Consider the following 21,431-nt stretch of genomic DNA (forward strand, 5'->3'; position numbering starts at 1 on the left):
GAACAGCTTACTAGTTTCGAGAAGGGTTAAAACCTTAGAACCTTACCCCTGCAAATGCCATTGAACAAAAGATAACCAAAAAATAATCATTAGTTAGCCAACGTTTTAATCATTACGTCAAGTGATAGTTTTCATTGAATTTTATTAATTTAATAATAAATATAAATAATACACTTTCTCTAGACTGTCATCTACTACATGCGCGCAAGTAGTTTTGTATTAGGAAAATAGGTGTACGTATATACTAGAGAGTTCAGAATGGCACCTTTTTGTGGACACTGTCGTCTTTATTTCATTTTATTTTGTCCTTATTTTTATTCAATTTTTTTAATTCTTTATTGCAAGCTTGAGTGAACAAAATTTAAACAATAAAATTTCAAAAAATATTTTAACTTCATATTGTTAACTTATTGTTAAAAGTCGGATTATATCATTAAAAAATGTATGTTCGAACATCACATCCTTTACAATTTTAGTGTAGTAAAGAGTTTAATTCTTCCAAAAAATGTAAAATCTCTTGGTAAAAAAATAATGAATAAAAAGGGTCATCCAAAAAAAATTACCGCTTTCACGTAAGTCAGTTTTAACATTTTTGTTATTTTAAAAATCTTATTAGTATTATAGTAATTATTTGTAAATTACAATGTTCAAATGTTTGAACTTATTTATTTATAAAATAATTAAACCAAAAAATAGTTCGTTAAATAAGTAATTAACTTTATTTGTTGGAACAAAAAATAAAAGCTATATAAATAGTTTAATTCAATAATTAGGTATTCTAAACGTTATTTATTTATTAAAAATTGTATTATTATAAATGTACATAAAAAATCATGTTACACACACGAAGTACAATTGTAAGAAAAAACTACGACTTGTTTCAATTCTATGTTTTTTATCAATCATATTTATATTGATAAAATATAAATATAATCTCCGCATTTAGGATTATATTATTTATTAATTGCTACCTGTTTCTTTTACTAAGGCTTCTCTACGAAAGGCTAATAAATATGATTTCTGTTAATAACTTAGTCATTTTCTTTTAATACATAAAAATAACACAATTACAATTCAAAACGTAACGGAATAATTAAACACATAAGTTTAGTTTAATATAGTTAAGCTAATACATAAAGGACCAACTCTATATTTAAAATTAAATACATAATTTATATGAAAGCACAAACTTCATTTAAAATAAATTATAAAATAAAAATTGATTTTATCGTTTGAAATTACAATAGTTATTCATATAAGTATCAAATTTAAATTTGATGAAATTAATAATACTCTTTTTCGAATATAATATGAAAATGTCATTGTAAATTTACCAGAAGTAAAAAAAATATTTTTGTTTATTCCCATAAACAAAATTGATCCCTCGAGGTTTCACAATTACCACACTAGACACCGGTTGAATCTTTGGTTGAGTTTATAAACTATCGAATAGGATAGCTCAAAAGGTGATTTTGTTGTAAGTGTACACACTGATATGGAAGTGGAGGCATATAAATTTAATAGAGTACAGAAATTCAAATGCCTAGGTATAATTAAACATATAAATTAATATAATCATATACATTAATTAAATATATAATGAAGTACAAGAGGAAATAAAAGCAAGAATATATTTGGGCATTAGGTGCTACTTTGGACTGAACAATTGTTTAACATTATTGACTTATACAACTTAAGTTGTTTAAGTCAATAATGTTATTTAGGATCTTAAAAGTGCAACTATATAAAACTTTAATGAATTTTAATAATTTTTTAGAGGAATGATAATTAATTTCAAATGAAGTCTTCTGGAAATCAACATTAGTTACGGACCATTTAGTCTCCTAGCTATGCCACTGCTTAAATGAATATTTTTTGAAAACTCATTTAAATACGACTAATTATAAAACTCGGTAAATCACATAGTTATTTCTTCATTTTTATAAAAACAAATAATTATTTCACGTAATCTACATGAAGCTATGTAATTAAATATCTATTACTAAAAGAACTGTGTAATAGTAATTTTTTTTAATACAAAACAATTATTTTATTAATATTACTAATTGGAATTCTTAGATACTTAATGAATTAAGAAAAAAAGAAAACTAATGTTAGTAGCATTTCTTTTAAATTATGGACTCTTTGCCTTATGTTCAATATGAATTTTATTTTTTTTTCATGATAAAATATAGCAATTCACAAATTTTATGACTATTTGCTACTTTTGGTTACTGATACTAAATGTAATAATAATTTGTCACGTTTTGTTGTCGTTGATGTTATGGGCATGCTGATTTACACTCATGATTCATTATCTATCACCTTGGTTGCGGTTTATGACTACGTTGTGGCCACAGTAATAGACTATTGGCTGATAACATTATCTAATTTTAATCAGTATCGCCGAAGGAAAATGCAAAAGAAAGTGAATGTACTCTAATTTTACTCAAACATCTTAGAATGTCATTGTAGAAGTGGTAAACTAAATTGTTTGGTGTATACACCAGGAATATGTATTTGAACTGAGTGAAGGTTATTTTCTTAATTTTTCATTCCACAACGGAATACTTTCATTTACCAATCGTGAATAATTCCAGTTTATCAGTAGTGCTTGGAAGACGTTTAAGGATTTCACTTATTTGGTATTTATCAATACGCTTAATTAAATTTATTAAATCAAGACTTTTTTCTTACATTATAATTAAAAATTAATATAAATGTAGTTTTATTTTAGTCTTTACTATTATATCTGCGACAAATGTTTGATTATTGGTTGTATATCTGGATGTAAACAATAAACACAATAGTTTAGTGGGTGTGTCAGTTAATTAATTATCTTAGCTCAATGAACCATATTTTGTTGTTTTAATATAATTATAAATTAATATATACTCATACATGATTTCTCAATGAAAAATTTTTTGTAATGTATAAAAAATGTATACATAACAGTTGTAATCAAAGTTCTGATCATAAAATAATTATAGAATATTTTTGTGATAATTTCTTTATATTAAATTAACATTTAAATTCATTGTATTAGTAAGTTTTCAAAATATAACAGTTGTCTGCTTTTTTTTTCAATATAACAATCTTATTTAGTAAAAATGGTTATTTTTAATTATAATAATACATTTAGCATATTACAACACTGATTTACCTTATTTATATAAAATTATCAAAGTAATAAGATTTTCTTGTAGTTAATTAGTAAATAGTATTTAGGGTATGTAATTTTAACTATTTTATTTTGGCTTTTCATTAGTTTTATAAAAAATTTTAATAATTCATTAGTATTTATAGTTATTATACAGTGTTCAATGATTTAGAAGATAGGTCAATTGTTACAAGCATTGAGAACAATGTATACCTGTTACCTTACTTACTGAATATTCTATATAAACAATGAAAAATTATTATATTTATTGATTTTTGTCAAAAACAATAAACACATAAATGGTCTTAGTAGATATCAAAAGACTTAGAAACATTTATAAATATTTATTTTCAAATATCATACATTTTGATAGTTTTAATTTTATTCCTGACATTATTTTTAATAGTAATTAAAAACTAATACTATACAAAAATTCTTTTATTAAACATCCTTGGTGGCAAATTAAACTTATATGGCACCTTTCAAAAAATTTAATGTTACGATTTTTGAAAACAAAAAAAATATAACTCATAGAATATTCATAAAAAGTTAATTTTGTCATATTTGTATCCCATTAAACATTCAAATAACAATTTTTCATTTCCTCAATAATGAAAATGTGTTAAGGTTATTCAAAAGAATATTTTGAATGATTGGACAACTTTTCAAATTTTTATTAATATAAATTTATTGGTTTAAAATACATACTATGTATTAATGAACAAAAAAAATTAACTGATTTTAGCATAATTTATACGAATTTTCTAATTTTATAAAAAAAGAAAAAGTTTTTTTTTTGAACCGGAAGTTTTAGTTCGAAACATAAAACCTACTTAAATGATCTTAATATTTTAATATACATGTTTAACATTAATATTTAAGTTTTATTGAGACGATCAGTTGAGTTGTTATCAATTATAATAAAAGTATTATTGATAAAGTTTTACGAAAATATGGAGTAGTTTTTAACTTATTATACAATATTTGTACAATTCACATGATCTCGTTAAATTATATCTTGTTAACTATTTTTACTTTCACCTTTTACTCTTTGTATTATATGTTTGTCATTTTCTTGTGTCTAATTGTCTGTTTCTCTGGAAATAAATAGAGTAATTTACTAATCAATTTTTGATGTGAATTTTTAATCACATTTTGAAAAAATGTATTTCGTATTTAATGCAATTTTAATTGCTATGTTTAAATGTTTATTTTAAATAATAAGGAAAAATAAGGAATCGAACAAGAAAATTAAAAAGATTTCCGAGTATTATACAAATTCATTAAATAATTTATTTTTAATAAAATAGTAGTGCATTAAATTTCAATTTTGGGAGTTAAAAAAAATTATTCGGAATTAGCACCCATCTTGGTAAATTTGTGATTTAATTGTATATTCAGGATCAGATTTATTACGGGTTTAAACAATGCGTGCTTACAAAACACCGACAATTTCAAAATTACATTGGTCTTAAAGGACATTTTAAACTATTTACTTATATTTTAAACAACCCTGTTTAGGAATGAACATTGTCTTTAGCTTCCCATCTTAATAACTTTTTTAACGGAAATATCCAAATTTTACCAATTTTTATACTGTCTTTTGAACAATGTAATTTTAATGCCTTTAAATATTGCTACTAAAATTTAGAAAAAATTAATACCTCTTGTAATCAAAAAGTTATCTAGTTGTAATAAAAACGTATGAAGTTTTTAATTTTTAGTGTGTTATAGGATGTTATTATCACTAATGATGGATTCGAATATTTCTATCATTTTATTTTGTATTATTTACATTTGATAGCTCCAAATAAATGAACACTACAGTACTTAAAATTTTAACTTTCAGGTTTATCAAATTAATATCTATAATTTTTTATTTTATTGCCAAAATTTAACTTGATATAATGATTTTAAGTATTAAAAATACATAATCATTAATCTCTTACATACAATGATATTTTAAATGTTTCGTCATCCTAATTAATCATTTTACTTAATAGTAGTGAGGTTTTAACTGAATCGAAATTAGGGTTTTGGTTCAGTTCGAAAATCAAACTTGAAAAAAAAAAAAATTGAATTGAACTTTTTCCTAGTAATTCGATTTAAAAATCAAACTAGTATACTCAAATATCACGTCGAGTTTGTAGAATTCTGATATGAAAAATGTGAAAATAATTAAAACTGATGTACGGTTTGGTTCAAGTTCAATTTTAAAATTGAAAGTTCGTTTCGACCCCAAATATCAAAATTTTGAACATAATAGTATTTCTGGTATTTGACAGTTTATCCTAAAACATACCAATTGGCTATATATATATATATATATATATATATATATATATACACCCCAAACATATGTAAACAAATTAAACTACATGTTCATATTGTAAAATAATATTAATTATATGATTAATTTCCTCTATGTTTTAATACAGAACTTCTTTAGAGTTCAACTGTTAATTTGTATCTACTATTTCGATCATAATTTTTATTATGAACGAATTCTATTCATTATTCTTAATGAGATTTTTACTACTGTGTATTAATTATATTATATTATGTATAATTTTGTAATCAAAACAATGCATGTTATCACATTTATACTCTTTTTATCTTTATTCTTCCGCTATTTAAAAATAAAACAATTTGCGGTTTAAACTTCCTTTAAAAAATAGTGGATTATCATAATTTTTTTTTTGCCCACAAAATGAAAATTACCAGAATTTATATTATAGCAAAATAAGATTCTTGTATGTTTTTCAAATATAAAAAAGTACTTATTTTTAATTTTGTAATATCTTATCGTGTAAGTGAATAGTTCGAAAATTTAACTAGTACTTCATAGTTACCTAAATATTTATCTAGTAAGAAGTTACTTTGTTAATTATTAGTATTAAGATTTTAATATCTTATCTTTATTTGATATGATCAAATTGTAGAAATATTAAACAATATTTTAACCACTTCAATAATTAGAAACCTCTTATGAAAATTTTAGATTATCTAGTCAAGTTATTTTTTCCTGGATCAATTTTATTTAGAATTTATTTAATTTTTACAAATTGGACACGTATGATTTGTTCATTTTTTCTTATTTATTAACTAATTAAAATAAAAAAATTTTAGTTTTTAAAATGGATCATCATCATCATCACCATGAAGAAATGGATAATTTTTCTCCCAATTCCCTTGCTAATGGTGAAATTAAAACTATGACTGGAGACGCCCATTCGTGTCATATGAAGGTAAAATACTATTATGTCTTTGAATTTTCTTATTAAATTTTAATTATCATTTGTGTAACTGTAATTTTTAAAATAGATGGCATTTTATTTCGGTACTGAAGCAACAGTTTTATTTGATTGGTGGAAATTCAATACCACTACAGGTTTAATATATTCTATGGTTGGCATATTTTTATTGGCTACATTATATGAAGGCTTAAAATATTTTCGGTGAGTTATAAAAATGAATATAGGTATAATATTCCCTGAAATGTTTGATATTTAAATATATTAGTTGGTGTTTTAAAATGAGTTCCTATTAAAAAAAAAAAAGTTTAGTCTTGAAAACTAAAATACTTAATTAAGAAATAATTATAATAAACTTTATTATAATAATACTATAATGAATATTAAATGCAAATATTTTTTTCAAATATATTAGTTTTTATGTTTAATTTCAGCGAATATTTATTTTGGAAATCATATAATGCTATTCAGTACAGATCAGTGCAAATTCCATTAGAAAAAGAATCTAGTAATCCGGTTTCACAGTAAGTTACTTATTGAAATTTATTTGATATTTTATTAAAAAAAAAAAAAACAGTTTTTATCAGTGATAGATTAAATTGTTTTATCAGTTTTATTGACTCACATTATGAATTTATTACCTTTTCTTTTTAATCTGTTCTAAAACAGAATATTCGTAAATTTTCCAGCATCAACAATTAATAATTTTAGAATTGAAATACTAATTTTATTTACAGAATGGTTGGAACTGTACTTTTTAAACAACCATTGTAAGTGGAGATTTAACAGAGTGTGTTTTTATTTTAATCATTTTGCATGCTATTGGTTTGATTTTTAATTATATTTTCATAGTAATAGCTATAATAATATAATTTCAGTTAAGTAAAAGTAGAATTATTATTTTTTAAATACAGTAGAGGTTTTACAAAATTTATCTTTTAAAAACAAAATTATGTTATCGAGATGTAAGAAGTATAGAATATAACTTACTTTATATTTGAATTATAATTTCATTATATCCTAAAGAGTTTAAAAAGATTTCTTATTGTATAATAAATAATATAAATATTTTTTAGGATTGAAATACTATTAAAAAACTTAGATATGAACTTATAAGTTACGTAATTTTAAATGAATAACTAAGCTCAGAAAGGAAATATGTCACAAATAATAAATTTAACAGAAAAATTATTACTATACTATTAATAAAAAACTGTAAACATTGAACAGAATATTATTTCTTTTTAAACTTGACAAATATTTAAATTACCTTTTTTTTACATATATGACAACATACAGTACAGGCCAAAAGTTTGAATACACATTAGAAAATTATACTTTTTTAGTCTATTCATTTATCTTATGAAATAACTTACTTAATTTGCCTAATATTAATGTGTAGAACATAATTTTAACATTTTCTTATAATTCTTAATCTATTTTTTATAAATCATTAAAAAAAAAAAAAAAGAACATTTTACTTTAGTTGATTTTCTTGGAAATGATCTCTTTTTGTTTTTATAATTTCTTTACAAATTTTCGGCATTCTTTCAACCAGTTTTTGTAATGTTTCTAATTTTATATTGTTCCACGCTTTTTTAAGTAATGCCAGAAACTATTTAGGCTAGTTGGTATTAAATCTTGCACTCATCAATTACTACAGAATGATGTAATTCATAAATTAGTTATTATTATTACACTTATGTAATATTACATTATTATTACAATTGAATCTTAATAAATGATAATTTGTTTAATCAATAATTTGATAGTTTGATTTGAAATATTTTGATTGTCTTTGTGTGTATTTATTTAATGCTTAAACCTAAATGATGTACAAAATAGTTTTTATCTAACTCATGTATTATATTAATGTTAGTTGAATGTTGAATAAAGGCTTTCACATCAGTTTTATTAATATATATATTTTTTTTTCAGACCAACTATGTTGAGTTCATTCCATTTTCTTCAGACATTCCTACATGTTATTCAAATAACCGTTAGCTACTTATTAATGTTAATATTTATGACTTATAATGTTTGGCTTTGTTTAGCCGTTTTACTTGGTGCTACTTTAGGATATTTTCTTTTTGGATGGAAGAAATCAGTTGTTGTAGATGTAACTGAACATTGTCATTAATAATAACAGCCAATTTAATTATATAGGTAACCCCTACTTTTTAAATTTCCAACTTTATGTACAACTTGTGAGTGTAAATTTATCTTCAATTTATTAATGAATCTGAAACATATTTAGTAGATTCAATTAACATTTGAGCTCAAAAAAAGCATAATGGTGCAAGTCTTTTTTATGAATACTCTTTAAATTAAATTAAATTTTATAAAAGACTTTGTATGAACAAATAAGAATTAAAAAAAATAAAATTGCAGCAATTTGCTTTTTATGAACTTGTTTGGTGCTAATATGTTTTAGAAAATTGTTAATTATATCTAGGACATTACAATTTAGTAAGCAGTTATATTAAACAAAATTGCAACATGTACTTTTTTAAAATTCTTTATACAATGGTAAATGTCCACACACGTAAATAAACTTATTTATAATTGCATGTATTTATGTAATATTACATATTTCATTATATAATCTTTTATGTATATGATTATTGTTTGTTTTATTTTTTTATTGTTACATTACTGTTATTTTATCATTAAAATATATAAATTCTTTTAAACATACCGTAAATGTTATTTTTTACTTTTGACATTCATAATATTAATATACATTTGAACATAATATTTATTACCAGTATTATTAATGCACTATATATTACGTTTTATTATAAAAAATATTTAAATATGAAATTATTATACTCGCATATATCAAACATACACAGTCTAGCTGTAACTTCTGTCATATTTTATATTTTAAATAATTCGCAGATGAAAAAATTGTAGAAACTTAAATTTTACTTTGATAAACAAAAAATCGCATTTGAAATACTTACAAGTTCAAATCGCCTAATTTCTGTCGCCTTAAACTAGCAAAATCTTTGTGGTTATTCACTTAAAGAAGTTTCTCCAAGTTGTTCAATGAATTATGCTTAGAATTTTTAAAGACGCTAGAATTTCAATAAAATATCCCACAACTGATTATCAAGCCAGTTTAGGCGAGAGATAGCTTACGACTAGTCGGACGCAGCATTGAATAAATAGTTTAAAAAAACTAAAAAACACCCTTTTAAAGCATATCAAACTAAAAAGTTAAAAATTATTTTTAACTTTTTAGTTCGATGTGCTTTAAATACGTGTTATTTTAGTTTTTTAAAACATATTTATTATTCACTTTTTAGTTTTTTATGACATTGCTGTCACAGTCATAATTTCTGTATTGGCAGTTAGTGTATAGTGAAGTTCAGTTAGTGAAAAAGGCGAATATCTGCGAATATTGTCATAAAAAAACAATTAGCTACCTGTATTTGTAATCCCTTATGTATTATACATGTATATTAACTCAAAAAAAATTGAATCTTTAAATGTATATATCTCATAATAAACAATATTCTTTTTCTTCCTCGCCTTAATCCCAACTACTTGGGGTCGGCCACCCTTATCCTAAACTTCCACTTGATATGATCTCCCACATCCTCTACGCTCACATCAGATGTCCTCATATCGCATTCAATAACATCTCTCCATATCTTTTTTGGTCTTCCTCTACCTCTTCCTTCAACCTTCATTTCTACAACTGTTCTTACGGCTTCCGATTCTTCTCTTCTCATAACATGACCAAACCATCTAAGTCTATTTTCTCTCATCTTATCCACGATTGACACTACACCTATACTCCCTCTAATATACTCATTTCTTACCTTATATTCTCTAGTCACTCCACTCATCCATCTAAGCATTCTCAAGTACGTCAATAAACATAAATTTGGGAATTCCAGTTCATTTTCACTACTACTTAAAGGTTATATTATAAAGTCAAAAATCCATGAATCAGGTTGGGTTAATATGTACACTAAGGTGGCCCTCAAAAATCGAATGTCTTTTTTTTTTAATGGTCAAAAAAATGAGCTGTGCAAAATTTGGGACCGATCCGTTAAGATTAACCCGTGCCCCCGAGCCTATTAAGTTGAATNGTTAAGGTTAACCCGTGCCCCCGGGCCTATTAAGTTGAGTCGAAGAGTCAAATTTAATAGAAATAACTGATCTATGTCTCATAACTTTTTTTTCTCTTAACTTAGAATAATAAAAGTAAAACTCAAGTAAAGGAAATTTTACAAGAAATTCAAAAATAATAACTTCAATGTTGTTTTCTCAATAAATAGCCCACAAAAACACTACATACAGTAAAAACCATGTAAAAGTCCTAAAATACGTTATAACTGATTTTGTTGATTTTTAATTATTTATTTTCATTTTATTTTTTGGAAAACGCATATTCGTTTAAAAAAAGAATCTAGAAGTTTAATTTTTTATGCCAAGTACNTTCGTTTAAAAAAAGATTCTAGAAGTTTAATTTTTTATGCCAAGTACGATAATTATATTAGATTTATTATTTTATGGACAGTTAATTAATGATTAATTACAAACCTAACAGTTTAATTTAATTGTTATTAACAATTTTTAATTAATTTTTTTTTTAAATAATAATAACTTTAAAAAAAATATTTTAACAATTATTAAATTATATTATTATTATATATTTTTTGATAATGTACTTTTTTTACTATTAGGAAATTTTTTCTGATAATTACTTACTATTTGTAAAACGTATTGTTTCTGTTCTTCATTTGTAGTTAATATATTAATGTAGTCTTAGATTAATTTAATGCCACGCTAGGCTGTATCATTAATGACTCGTAATTTACTTATAGTATTTAAAGCATTTATGTAACTGTTGTTCGCACTCCAAAATGATGGATCAATTTTCAAAAAATCAGTGTTCAGATTAAAGTTGTAAATTTGATGGTAACTTACTACCAGTTATTTCGTGGGAATAATTACCAATAAGATAAATATTATATGTAATACTTTAAAAGACGCTAAAAGTATATTACATTTGTGATTAAAACGTATCATTTAATATATAATAATAAACAGGTAAAATATATTTAACGTGTTCACAAATTGTCTGTTGCATTTATACGAAACAAATTATATCAGTTGTCGAAAATAACTCAAATATACTTATCTTTAATAATAATATAATTGGTACTATCTTAAAGTAATTCAGTAAACCAAAATTGATATATTGATACGACAAAATGTAATAATACAATCAATTTTGTTAAATTTGTAATTAATCATTAATTAACTGTCCATAAAATAATAAATCTAATATAATTATCGTACTTGGCATAAAAAATTAAACTTCTAGAATCTTTTTTTAAACGAATATGCGTTTTCCAAAAAATAAAATGAAAATAAATAATTAAAAATCAGTTATAACGTATTTTACATGTTTTTTACTGTATGTAGTGTTTTTGTGGGCTATTTATTGAGAAAACAACATTGAAGTTATTATTTTTGAATTTCTTGTAAAATTTCCTTTACTTGAGTTTTACTTTTATTATTCTAAGTTAAGAGAAAAAAAAGTTATGAGACATAGATCAGTTATTTCTATTAAATTTGACTCTTCGACTCAACTTAATAGGCCCGGGGGCACGGGTTAATCTTAACGGATCGGTCCCAAATTTTGCACAGCTCATTTTTTTGACCATTAAAAAAAAATTAAGGGATAGCGTAAAAAAAAAAGACATTCGATTTTTGAGGGCCGCCCTAATGTACACACTCAAATTACTATATATAAAATGTTAAACCTCTTTAATATTGAAAAATGGCCAAAATAGCAAATTTTAAAACTGTTGGAATTCCACACAGTGATTATCTGGTTTAGTGGACCCAAGTACAGATTGAAATTTGGTAATGACGTTTATGATTATTACAAAACGTTTCGATGCACAATGCATTAAGACTAGAAAAAAAACTCAAAGAAAAAGGGTTTTCAGGATATTTTTCATTTTATGATCTCAAAGACATTTTAAAAGTCATAGACGCACATACTGGGGTAACAATTGTAATTTGTTAGATTCTCTTTGAAAATTTATAGGAAATTCAAGTTATTTTATGTTTTAACAATCTATTTTTTAAACTGTAGACTCACTCTACGCGCTATCTTGTGGAGAATGAGCTGGTATGTGATCAACGAGCTCATTGACAGTATCTTAATGAACCAGTAATGGAAACGTAGAATAAAGTTTGTTACTTTATTTGGTCATACTGTAACACTCGTCTTTATCTACAAATCATTTTTAACCATGAACTGGTAATAGCTGTTTTGTGAATATAATGAAGATGATAATTTTTTTTTCTCCCTACAATCACAATAATTTTAATATGTTTTCAATACGTGTACGAAATGGATAGTAATTAAGCAATTATATATCAAAATATACCTATTAATTTTGTTTTTTTTAACTACTTGCTTACTACTTTTTTATATTTTTTTATCTTGTTTTAGTTAAGCTATATAAATTACAAATTATATTTAATGTAATTTCTTTAACGAGCAATTTGATAATTTCAGAAAATACTTAATTGTGTTTATTCTAAAACTCAATATGCTTATAATATTTATGCACAAACTTAGTTGACAGACTTTAAAACATAACCAATATAATGAAATCTGTTTTATCTTTTTTTGGCTTGGTGGTCATTACCATGACAGTTTGTGATCAACCATTCACAGGGCCATTTATGAGTAAAGAAGAAAAACAAGAACTTATGAATGAGGCCAAAGAAATGTTTTACCATGCTTACAATAATTATATGGAAAATGCATATCCAGCAGATGAACTTATGCCTCTAAGTTGTAAAGGACGTTGGAGAACAAAAGAAAACAATCGTGGTGATATGGATGATGTCTTAGGAAACTACTCATTAACTTTAATTGATTCATTAGACACTCTTGTAGTTCTTGGAGATTTACCTGAGTTTGATAAAGCAGTATCAAAAGTTGCTGCAGATGTCTCTTTTGATAGAGATGTTGTTGTTTCAGTTTTTGAAATAAATATTAGGGCTCTGGGGTAAATATAATTTTGTCAGTATTAAATTAAGATTTAAGTGCAATTTATACTAATGTATTTATAAATTTTAAGATAAAATAAATAAATTTAATTGTTACTAAGAATTATTAGATACAAGTATATAAAATACAAAAACATTTTTTTTATTTAAATCTGTCAATTTACAAACTTGAAAAAATTTGTTAGCTTTTCTGTGTTTGGCTCTGAAGTTAGAATAGACATAAATTAGTGAAAATATGGACTTAATAAAACAGATATCTTATATTACAACACGTTTAAAGTAATATTTAGTTATCAACACTTTTTACAGAGGGTTACTATCTGGTCATATTTTTGCACATCATTTTAAAGAAAATTCAAATTATTTGCAATGGTATGATGGAGAACTTTTAAATATAGCCAAAGATTTAGGGTATAGATTACTGCCAGCTTTTAACACTACTACTGGTATACCATATTCCAGGGTAAAAATGATTGTATCATAATAAATATTCATTATTTTAAAAAATAATTTTTTTGTTTATGTTTTAGATAAATTTAAAGTATGGAATTAAAAAAGATCAATTGCATTATCTTCAAGAAACATGTACTGCATGTGCTGGTTCAATGATTTTGGAAATGGCTGCTTTATCCCGTTTAACAAGGATACCTATTTTTGAGGTAAATTATAAACAATTTGTAAGTGGTTTAGTGTAAGTTTCAAATTAATAGTTTTAATATTTTGTTTATAAAAGAAGTCACTATTAATTAGCTTATATTAATATATTTTATATCAAAATCACATAACATTATAAAAAAAATTATTCAACTTTGCTTTGGCTTTAATTACTTTAATGAGGCTTTTTGATGTTAGGATTGAAGTTTTATATGATGCTTTTGTTTATGCCGTTTGACTTTTTCACCAAAACAATATTTATTTACTCTTAATGAATCATTTAATATAGGAAAAAGCTCATAAATCAATGGATAGTTTATGGAGTCTTAGACATCGTTCTTCCAACTTAATGGGTACTGTTTTAAACGTAGACTCAGGGGATTGGATACGAAGAGATTCAGGTGTAGGTGCTGGTATAGATTCATATTATGAATATTGTTTGAAAGCATATGTTCTTCTCGGCGAAAGCCGATATTTATCAAGGTTCAATAAGGTAAAATATTTTTATTCATTTCAATACATTAATTCTTTAATTCAATTTGAAATTTGTTGTTTTGTAGCATTATAGCGCAATTATGAAATATATCAGTCAAGGACCAATGTTACTAGATGTTCATATGCATCGGCCACAGATAAATTCAAAAAATTTCATGGATGCATTATTAGCATTTTGGCCAGGTTTACAAGTACTTAGTGGTGATATAAAACCAGCAATAGAAACACATGAAATGTTGTACCAAGTTGTACAAAGACACAATTTTATTCCTGAAGCCTTTACCACTGATTTTCAGGTTGGATCAATTTATAGTTTTTTATTTTAAGGAAATAATACATTTATTGGTCACATTAAATATATATTGCTATGATTTAAAAACTTGCAATTACTGTATAAAATTTAAGCCTAGATTTTAGGTAAAAATGTGGCTAGGAAATATAGGATCAAGTAATATTGTAAAAAAATAATTATAATAATTATAATTATTGTATATTCACTTTATTATTTACACTATATTTAAACAATTTCAGTTATTATTTAAACAATTAAACAATTGAATCAATTATTATTGATAAATTAATCATTTAATTAATTAATTTTTTTACTTTATAAATTGTAAATTAATTTAATAGGTTCATTGGGGGCAACATCCACTCAGACCAGAATTCTTGGAATCCACTTATTTTTTGTATAAAGCAACAGGAGATCCCCACTATCTAAATGTTGGTCGAGAAGTTTTACAATCTTTACAAAAATATGCTAGAGTTGAATGCGGATTTGCTGCTGTAAAGGATGTTCGTACATCTGCAAATGAAGACACGTAATACCTTTTTCTTCTATATACATTTCTAATACATATTTTTTGTGATCTTTAAAAAGAGTAATTTTTAAAAAAATTTCATGATACTTAATTGTATTATAAATATAAAGTAATTTTATTGTTATATAAATAAACAAAGTATCAGAAACTTAATAAACCTATCTATTTATTACCTATATTAAAACCTTATTTAATTAATTAAACTATTGTCTTAACAATATAATGTAATAATTGAAGGGCTTAGTACAACAACCAGATAAGTCCATTTTTTTTCCGGTAAAAGCAAATTATCAAAAATTTTTCATTAAAAGAAATGGTAAAATGTTTTTCTAAATTAAATTCCATAAATAATAGAATATAGTACTCGCTTTTGTACAGAATTACATAAAATAACATATTTATTCATAATTAACAAAAAATTATTTTATAAAAAAGTTGGACATATCTGGTTATTGTACTAAGCTTTCAATTGCTATTAAAGTAATATACAAATAACATATTGTGTTAAATCGTGGCTAAAAAACTCAAAAAATAATCTTGATATTTATATATTTTTTTATTTATTGAAATCTATCAATATATCATTTTAATAAATGATCATAACTAAAAGTAAAAAAATTAAAGGATAAATTTGAAGTATTATATAATATGATAACTTTTTGTAGATTGACCAAATGTTGACTGAATGCCTTAATTATTTTTAAAATAACTAATTGTAATTATGTCTTAATATTATAATAAATGTATCTTATTGAATTAAAAATCTTTATTATAGAATGGATTCATTTGTGTTAGCTGAAACTTTCAAATATTTATATCTTTTATTTGCTGAACATGATGATCTTATTATCAATATTGATGAATACCTTTTTACTACAGAAGGACATCTTTTACCACTCTCATTATCTGTGCAACCCCAAAACTATACTGATGCTGATAAAGTAATGTTATTGATTAAAAATAAATTTTGTGAAAATTAATTATAAATTATGAATTTCTTTAACATCTACATATTTATTTAAAAATAACAGTATGGAACAAAATTAATGGCCTCTCTATTTTTTAGATTTTAGATGAAGATATTGAAATTCCTAAAAGGTCTTGTCCAAGTTTTGATAATTTACTTACTGAGTCTATTAGAAAACCACTAAAAAATATGGTTGATGGTCTTTGTCCTAATGGTAAATCAAGAATTAGAGCTCGAGAGTTTGCTAAAATCTTTCAAGTAATAATAGTGTTCATTATCAACCTAAATACTGTTTTATAATTTAAAAATTATTGTATTACAGTTTGGTAATGAAAAACATATGCAAAAAATTAAAGATATGGGCATTATTGTTACTAAACTACCGAATGGCCTCCCACTCCTTTTTATGAATTCATCTCATGTAAATATTAAACTTATTAGTTATAAAAGTAAAAAATAAGCACTGTTTAATCATATTCTTTATTAATTTAGGAAAATACTTTAGATGATCAAATAGATGGACAAGAATTTTTAAGTGAGCTTAATATTATTATGAAGGATGTTAATCAAAAGGATAAAATTAATTCTGCTAAAGGAGTATCATTTCAAAACAAAAATGGAGAAAAGGTTGTTTTATATGCAGGTGCTGCAAATTTTGGACTTCAATTAAATCTTGGCCTCAAAGTGAAACTTAATTTTCTTCTTATTATTATTTTATACATCAAATATAAACTTTGACCTCCTATAGGTTTCTGCTCGTATAGCAGTTGCAAATCCTGTTAAAGGATGTGAAACATTAGTTAATTCAAAAGTTGTTAAAGAAAAAATTGTATTAGTTGAAAGAGGAGACTGTATGTTTATTGAAAAGGTAATAATTTTAAAAAATAATGTGTTCTTTTTGTGCCAGCATAATGTTTTGTAGAATACATGACGAATCATAGGTTGGGGCTTATAAATGTTAGTAAAATTGGGTCAAATTGTTTAACCCTCTAAATAAAAAAAACTTTAGAGGTGTGGATGAAATTTTAAACGTATATTTAATTTTTATTGAAAGATTAACATATAACTAAATAAAATGTTTATAATATATTTCTTTAGTTATAAATACAAATATGTTGATCCTTTGAAAATTAAATAGATAAATAAAATAATAGATTTAATTTTTTTTTAAATTAAATTAAATGAAACTCTGTCATTATTCAATTTATTTTGTTAGGCACGAAAACTACAAGAAGCTGGAGCTCTCGGAGGAATTGTTATTGATAATGCTACAGATTCATCAGTTATGACATCAAGAGCTTTTTCAATGTCTGATGATGGCATAGATGATGTCAATATTCCATTGGTTTTTTTATTTGCTTCTGAAGCTCGCCCATTACTAGACATTCTGAATAGTGATCCTGAGTTATTAGTTACAATCAGTGAACTACCAAAAGGTATCAATGCTGTAGTTTAATGATAAAATTAGCAACATTGACGTCTCATCTCTAGTCATTTAAATTGTTAATAACTTATGAAATACTGGTCCAAAAGATGTTATCAACTTGTCATTTTCTTAATTAGATTATTATCTATTGACCAAGCTAGTTAGTTAGATGTGTTGCCATTTGAAAAATTAAACTTATAAGATATAAGGGACGAACATAAAAAAACTTTATGAATGAAAAATGAAGAGATACATAGAACTAAAAGAAACAAATAAAAAATTATTTATATTATTTTTATTTATCTTATGAATAAATTAAGTGATTCATGATGAGTAAATCATTCTGTATATATTATTGTATAGAAGTACTAATGTACAATCAATTTTTTACATACATATTTATCAGAAATTAGTTTGCTTCAATATGGAGCAACGACTGACAATTTTCGTTTTTCCAATTCAAATTAATACATTAAATAATACCATAATTGTAATTAATAGGTTTTAATTTTTTAAGTTTTATTCATTAAAGTTTATTTTCAAAGAAAATGATCATTGATTTGATTTTTTTTATAAAGCGCCCAAAGGCACACAAATGAATATCTATGTTTGATACTGGATATTTAGTCACAATGACAAATCTAATTATCATTTTGTTGAAATTTTTTTTTAGTAATTATTTCCTTACACTATGTTCGAAGCATATTTATCATTATTATTATTTACTAATAAGAAGAAAAAAATTAATTTTTTCAAAATTTCAAAATGTCCTTTTTCTAGAATGTTTCTTACAAAAAATTTTAATGGGTTGATATAATAATTGTATAAATCATTATAAGACAAGTATTCATTGAGTTACAAGCATTTTAATACATGGAATGGATATGTAGTGTGGGTGGATACAGCCTGTATCTATATCAACATTTTTTGTTAGAAAAATACTAAAAATTAACCATTTGTTTTTTTGAAATTTTTTTCTTATTAATAATAATAAATATGTTTTAAATATAGTCTAAGAATTTTAGACTGGACCACATTTGAATTAAATTAGTTTAGCCCACCTATAACTGAAATTAAATTTATTAAAATAAGTAAGTTACCATTTAAAAAAATAAAATAGATACTTCTTATAAAGATAAGTTATAGAACTAACAAATATTTAACCATTTATAAATCAAGAAATTAAAAACACTTAATTAAATTAAAAAAATAATTTTCAAAATATTTAAGAGAAATTTTTTGTTAAAGATTAATCAAACACTCTGTATATATATATTGATATATCTAAAACTCAATACATTTTATTAATATTATTATTAATTTTTAGAAAATGAATTTGAGCTGGATTCACAAATGTCAAATGCTGAAACTGTGATAAATAGTTCAATGAATAAGCTAAAAAAAATTTTAGGGGAAATTTTATTATCCAATGATCCTACGCAGGTACAACTATACTTTATAATTATAGCCTTTGTGTTTGAACTTTTATTTTCAATAGTATTATTTTTGTGTAGGCGTAGGTTAGGCCGTTAAATTTTTATGATTTATATACTGATATCAATTAAATGAATGTGATATTTTTTAAATAACAATCCCTTATTTTATATTGTTTGAATTCTAGTATAATTTTTAATTCAAAATGAAATTTTTTTTTGTATGATTACAAAGTCTTTGAACAAACTTTATTTAAGCATATACAATTGTTAATTATTTTATTGTTTAAATTGAATATATAACTTGATGATAAATCATAAACTTATGTTTATAAATTATTATTTTCTAAAAAAGTAAAAACTTGTTTATATTGAATTAAATAATGACAAATCTTAAAAATGACCTCTTTTTTGTCAAAGTTTTTTTTATTTAATATTTTCAGTATATTTAATTCTAAAAGAGAAATGTTTAAAAATGTTTTAAACATTTTTACATTTCAATATTTATTACATATTTATAAATACTGGCAATATGTATAGCATAAAAATTATAATTTTAAAATTAGCGTACATGTATTCATAGGCATAAGGTGAGAGCTCAGACCTAATTTTTTTTTTTTAAATATATGTATTGATATACAAAAAAAAATTAAGGAAGGGATAAATTATATTGAGCCCATTAAAAAAAATATGAAATCATTAAAGTAAAATATTCTGCATCCTAATTATCTAATAAAACTTCAAAATTATAATAATTAGCTTAGAATAAGTAAAATGTATATACATTTTGCTGTTATTAAAAAGGTTTAACTGTTTTAATTGAAACAATTATTTTTGATCAAAAACATATAAACATGATATTTTATACAAAATTATTATTCAAAATATTAGATTTACTATAAGCCTTTTTTACCTTTAATTTAATTTTTTTTGGTATAAATTCTCCATATTAATATAATTAAGTTTAAACAAGTATAATTTTATCTAACTTGTAGTTAATCATAAGAGAGTATATCACAAATAAAAATTTTTATTAAAAATTAGTGTATTCACAGTAAAATAAAAATCATCAATGATATATGTCATCACTGAGGTAGATCTGTGTTTGAATTCATTCACCTTTATCAGAGTTTCACTGGACCAGTTGTTTTCACTTATCATTTAAATAAATAAATATGTATTATATTACTTATAATCTATAAATTATTTCATTAATTGAAATAAAATTTAATTAAGGTATTAATAAGAATTTTTCAATTTTGTACTGTTTTATAAAAATAAATTTTCATGCAAAAAATAAATATGATAGGTACTAAATAATCAGTTTTAAATATTATTTAATAATAAAAAGTTAATCTGAAAAATATTTATCATTTCAAATTAGCTAATTGCAGAAAAATTATATTTTATACTTTTCGTGATATCTTTTAGATATTTTATTTATCAACTTATTGATATTAAACTTTTCCCCTTAAAATTTGTTTGTGTGGTGTAGGGTCGGGTTTCCGACTTACTTAAATGGAAAGCTGATGACAATTCATTAAACAAGGAATCATTTTTGAATTTATTAAAAGAAGTTTCAAATCAAATAAGCGAAAAAAATAACGATGATATTATTAAAGTGGATAAACTGCCATCAACTAAGCAAAAAAGTTCTGAAAATGATACTCATAGGAAAGTTGATCCAGACGAAAATTAACTCTAGTCATTAAAAAAATTATTATTTGTTTATATTATAAATAACAACAAAATATTGATTATTTTTAATTAGTGTAACTCATATACATATTATAACATCAATCTAATTTATAATAATTTCTTGTTATTTAATTTGTAATTTTTCACGTTATAACGTATATGTTATTTATAATAAAATTTGACTTAATAAAAAATATGAATTTTTTTGAAACCAATTTATAAAAAAAAAACTTATCGTTGAGAATTTGAACTTTACATAATGACTGTATTACACTAATGCTATAACTATTTAGATAATCTTTAGATTCGAAAATTGACGATAAAAATAGTATAATCTATAACATAAGTATTTAATTACTCGTATTAGTATTAGTATTTTTATACCAGCATGACTTATAACATGGGTTTAAAAAAAAACGAGAAAAATTTACTTTTCGTAAAAATTATAAATAACAAATTTTGTTTTTATC

General features: G+C 23.4%; 2 protein-coding genes and 1 long non-coding RNA gene across 7 annotated transcripts; 2 read left to right on the forward strand and 1 right to left on the reverse strand.

Moving 5' to 3' along the window:
* The first annotated feature begins 445 nt into the window (after positions 1-445).
* LOC126896026 (high affinity copper uptake protein 1-like) lies at positions 446-9,111 on the forward strand. 5 transcript variants are annotated; one of them, XM_050668450.1, is made up of 7 exons: positions 446-572; positions 1,778-1,913; positions 6,290-6,408; positions 6,485-6,618; positions 6,849-6,938; positions 7,152-7,184; positions 8,353-9,111. In XM_050668450.1, the coding sequence occupies exons 3-7, from the start codon at positions 6,298-6,300 to the stop codon at positions 8,552-8,554; spliced, it is 570 nt and encodes a 189-aa protein (XP_050524407.1). In that variant the 5' UTR covers positions 446-572; positions 1,778-1,913; positions 6,290-6,297; the 3' UTR covers positions 8,555-9,111. The 5 variants fall into 5 exon arrangements, with proteins under 5 accessions (XP_050524407.1, XP_050524404.1, XP_050524408.1 ...); XM_050668447.1 differs by lacking the exons at positions 446-572; positions 1,778-1,913 and adding an exon at positions 2,390-2,645; XM_050668448.1 differs by lacking the exons at positions 446-572; positions 1,778-1,913 and adding an exon at positions 2,689-2,818.
* LOC126896028 (uncharacterized) lies at positions 4,088-7,512 on the reverse strand. Its single transcript, XR_007701757.1, has 2 exons — positions 7,405-7,512; positions 4,088-4,257 (listed from the first exon to the last, which is right to left on the reverse strand). It is a non-coding gene; the product is annotated as an uncharacterized LOC126896028 (long non-coding RNA).
* Positions 9,112-12,783: 3,672 nt separating the features above from the next.
* On the forward strand, positions 12,784-21,119 carry LOC126896023 (ER degradation-enhancing alpha-mannosidase-like protein 3). Its single transcript, XM_050668443.1, has 14 exons — positions 12,784-13,466; positions 13,777-13,930; positions 13,998-14,126; positions 14,411-14,614; positions 14,682-14,912; positions 15,250-15,437; positions 16,213-16,378; positions 16,504-16,662; positions 16,727-16,825; positions 16,897-17,088; positions 17,153-17,272; positions 17,621-17,840; positions 19,158-19,273; positions 20,759-21,119. Exons 1-14 carry the CDS (start codon positions 13,060-13,062, stop codon positions 20,960-20,962), a joined length of 2,589 nt encoding a protein of 862 aa, XP_050524400.1. The 5' UTR covers positions 12,784-13,059; the 3' UTR covers positions 20,963-21,119.
* The last annotated feature ends 312 nt before the right edge of the window (positions 21,120-21,431 follow it).

This window comes from Daktulosphaira vitifoliae, unplaced genomic scaffold (assembly GCF_025091365.1).
Source record: "Daktulosphaira vitifoliae isolate Bord-2020 unplaced genomic scaffold, ASM2509136v1 Scaffold_1, whole genome shotgun sequence".
NCBI lineage: Eukaryota > Metazoa > Arthropoda > Insecta > Hemiptera > Phylloxeridae > Daktulosphaira > Daktulosphaira vitifoliae.

Bases quoted from the DNA above. Each gene is read 5' to 3' on its own strand.
- LOC126896023 (XM_050668443.1), top strand. From the start codon at position 13,060: ATGAAATCTGTTTTATCTTTTTTTGGCTTGGTGGTCATTACCATGACA. The intron at 17,089-17,152 runs GTGAAACTTAAT...GACCTCCTATAG, and splicing joins AATTAAATCTTGGCCTCAAA to GTTTCTGCTCGTATAGCAGT. The intron at 17,273-17,620 runs GTAATAATTTTA...TTATTTTGTTAG, and splicing joins ACTGTATGTTTATTGAAAAG to GCACGAAAACTACAAGAAGC.
- LOC126896026 (XM_050668450.1), top strand. From the start codon at position 6,298: ATGGATCATCATCATCATCACCATGAAGAAATGGATAATTTTTCTCCC. The intron at 6,619-6,848 runs GTGAGTTATAAA...GTTTAATTTCAG, and splicing joins GAAGGCTTAAAATATTTTCG to CGAATATTTATTTTGGAAAT. The intron at 6,939-7,151 runs GTAAGTTACTTA...TTTTATTTACAG, and splicing joins TCTAGTAATCCGGTTTCACA to AATGGTTGGAACTGTACTTT.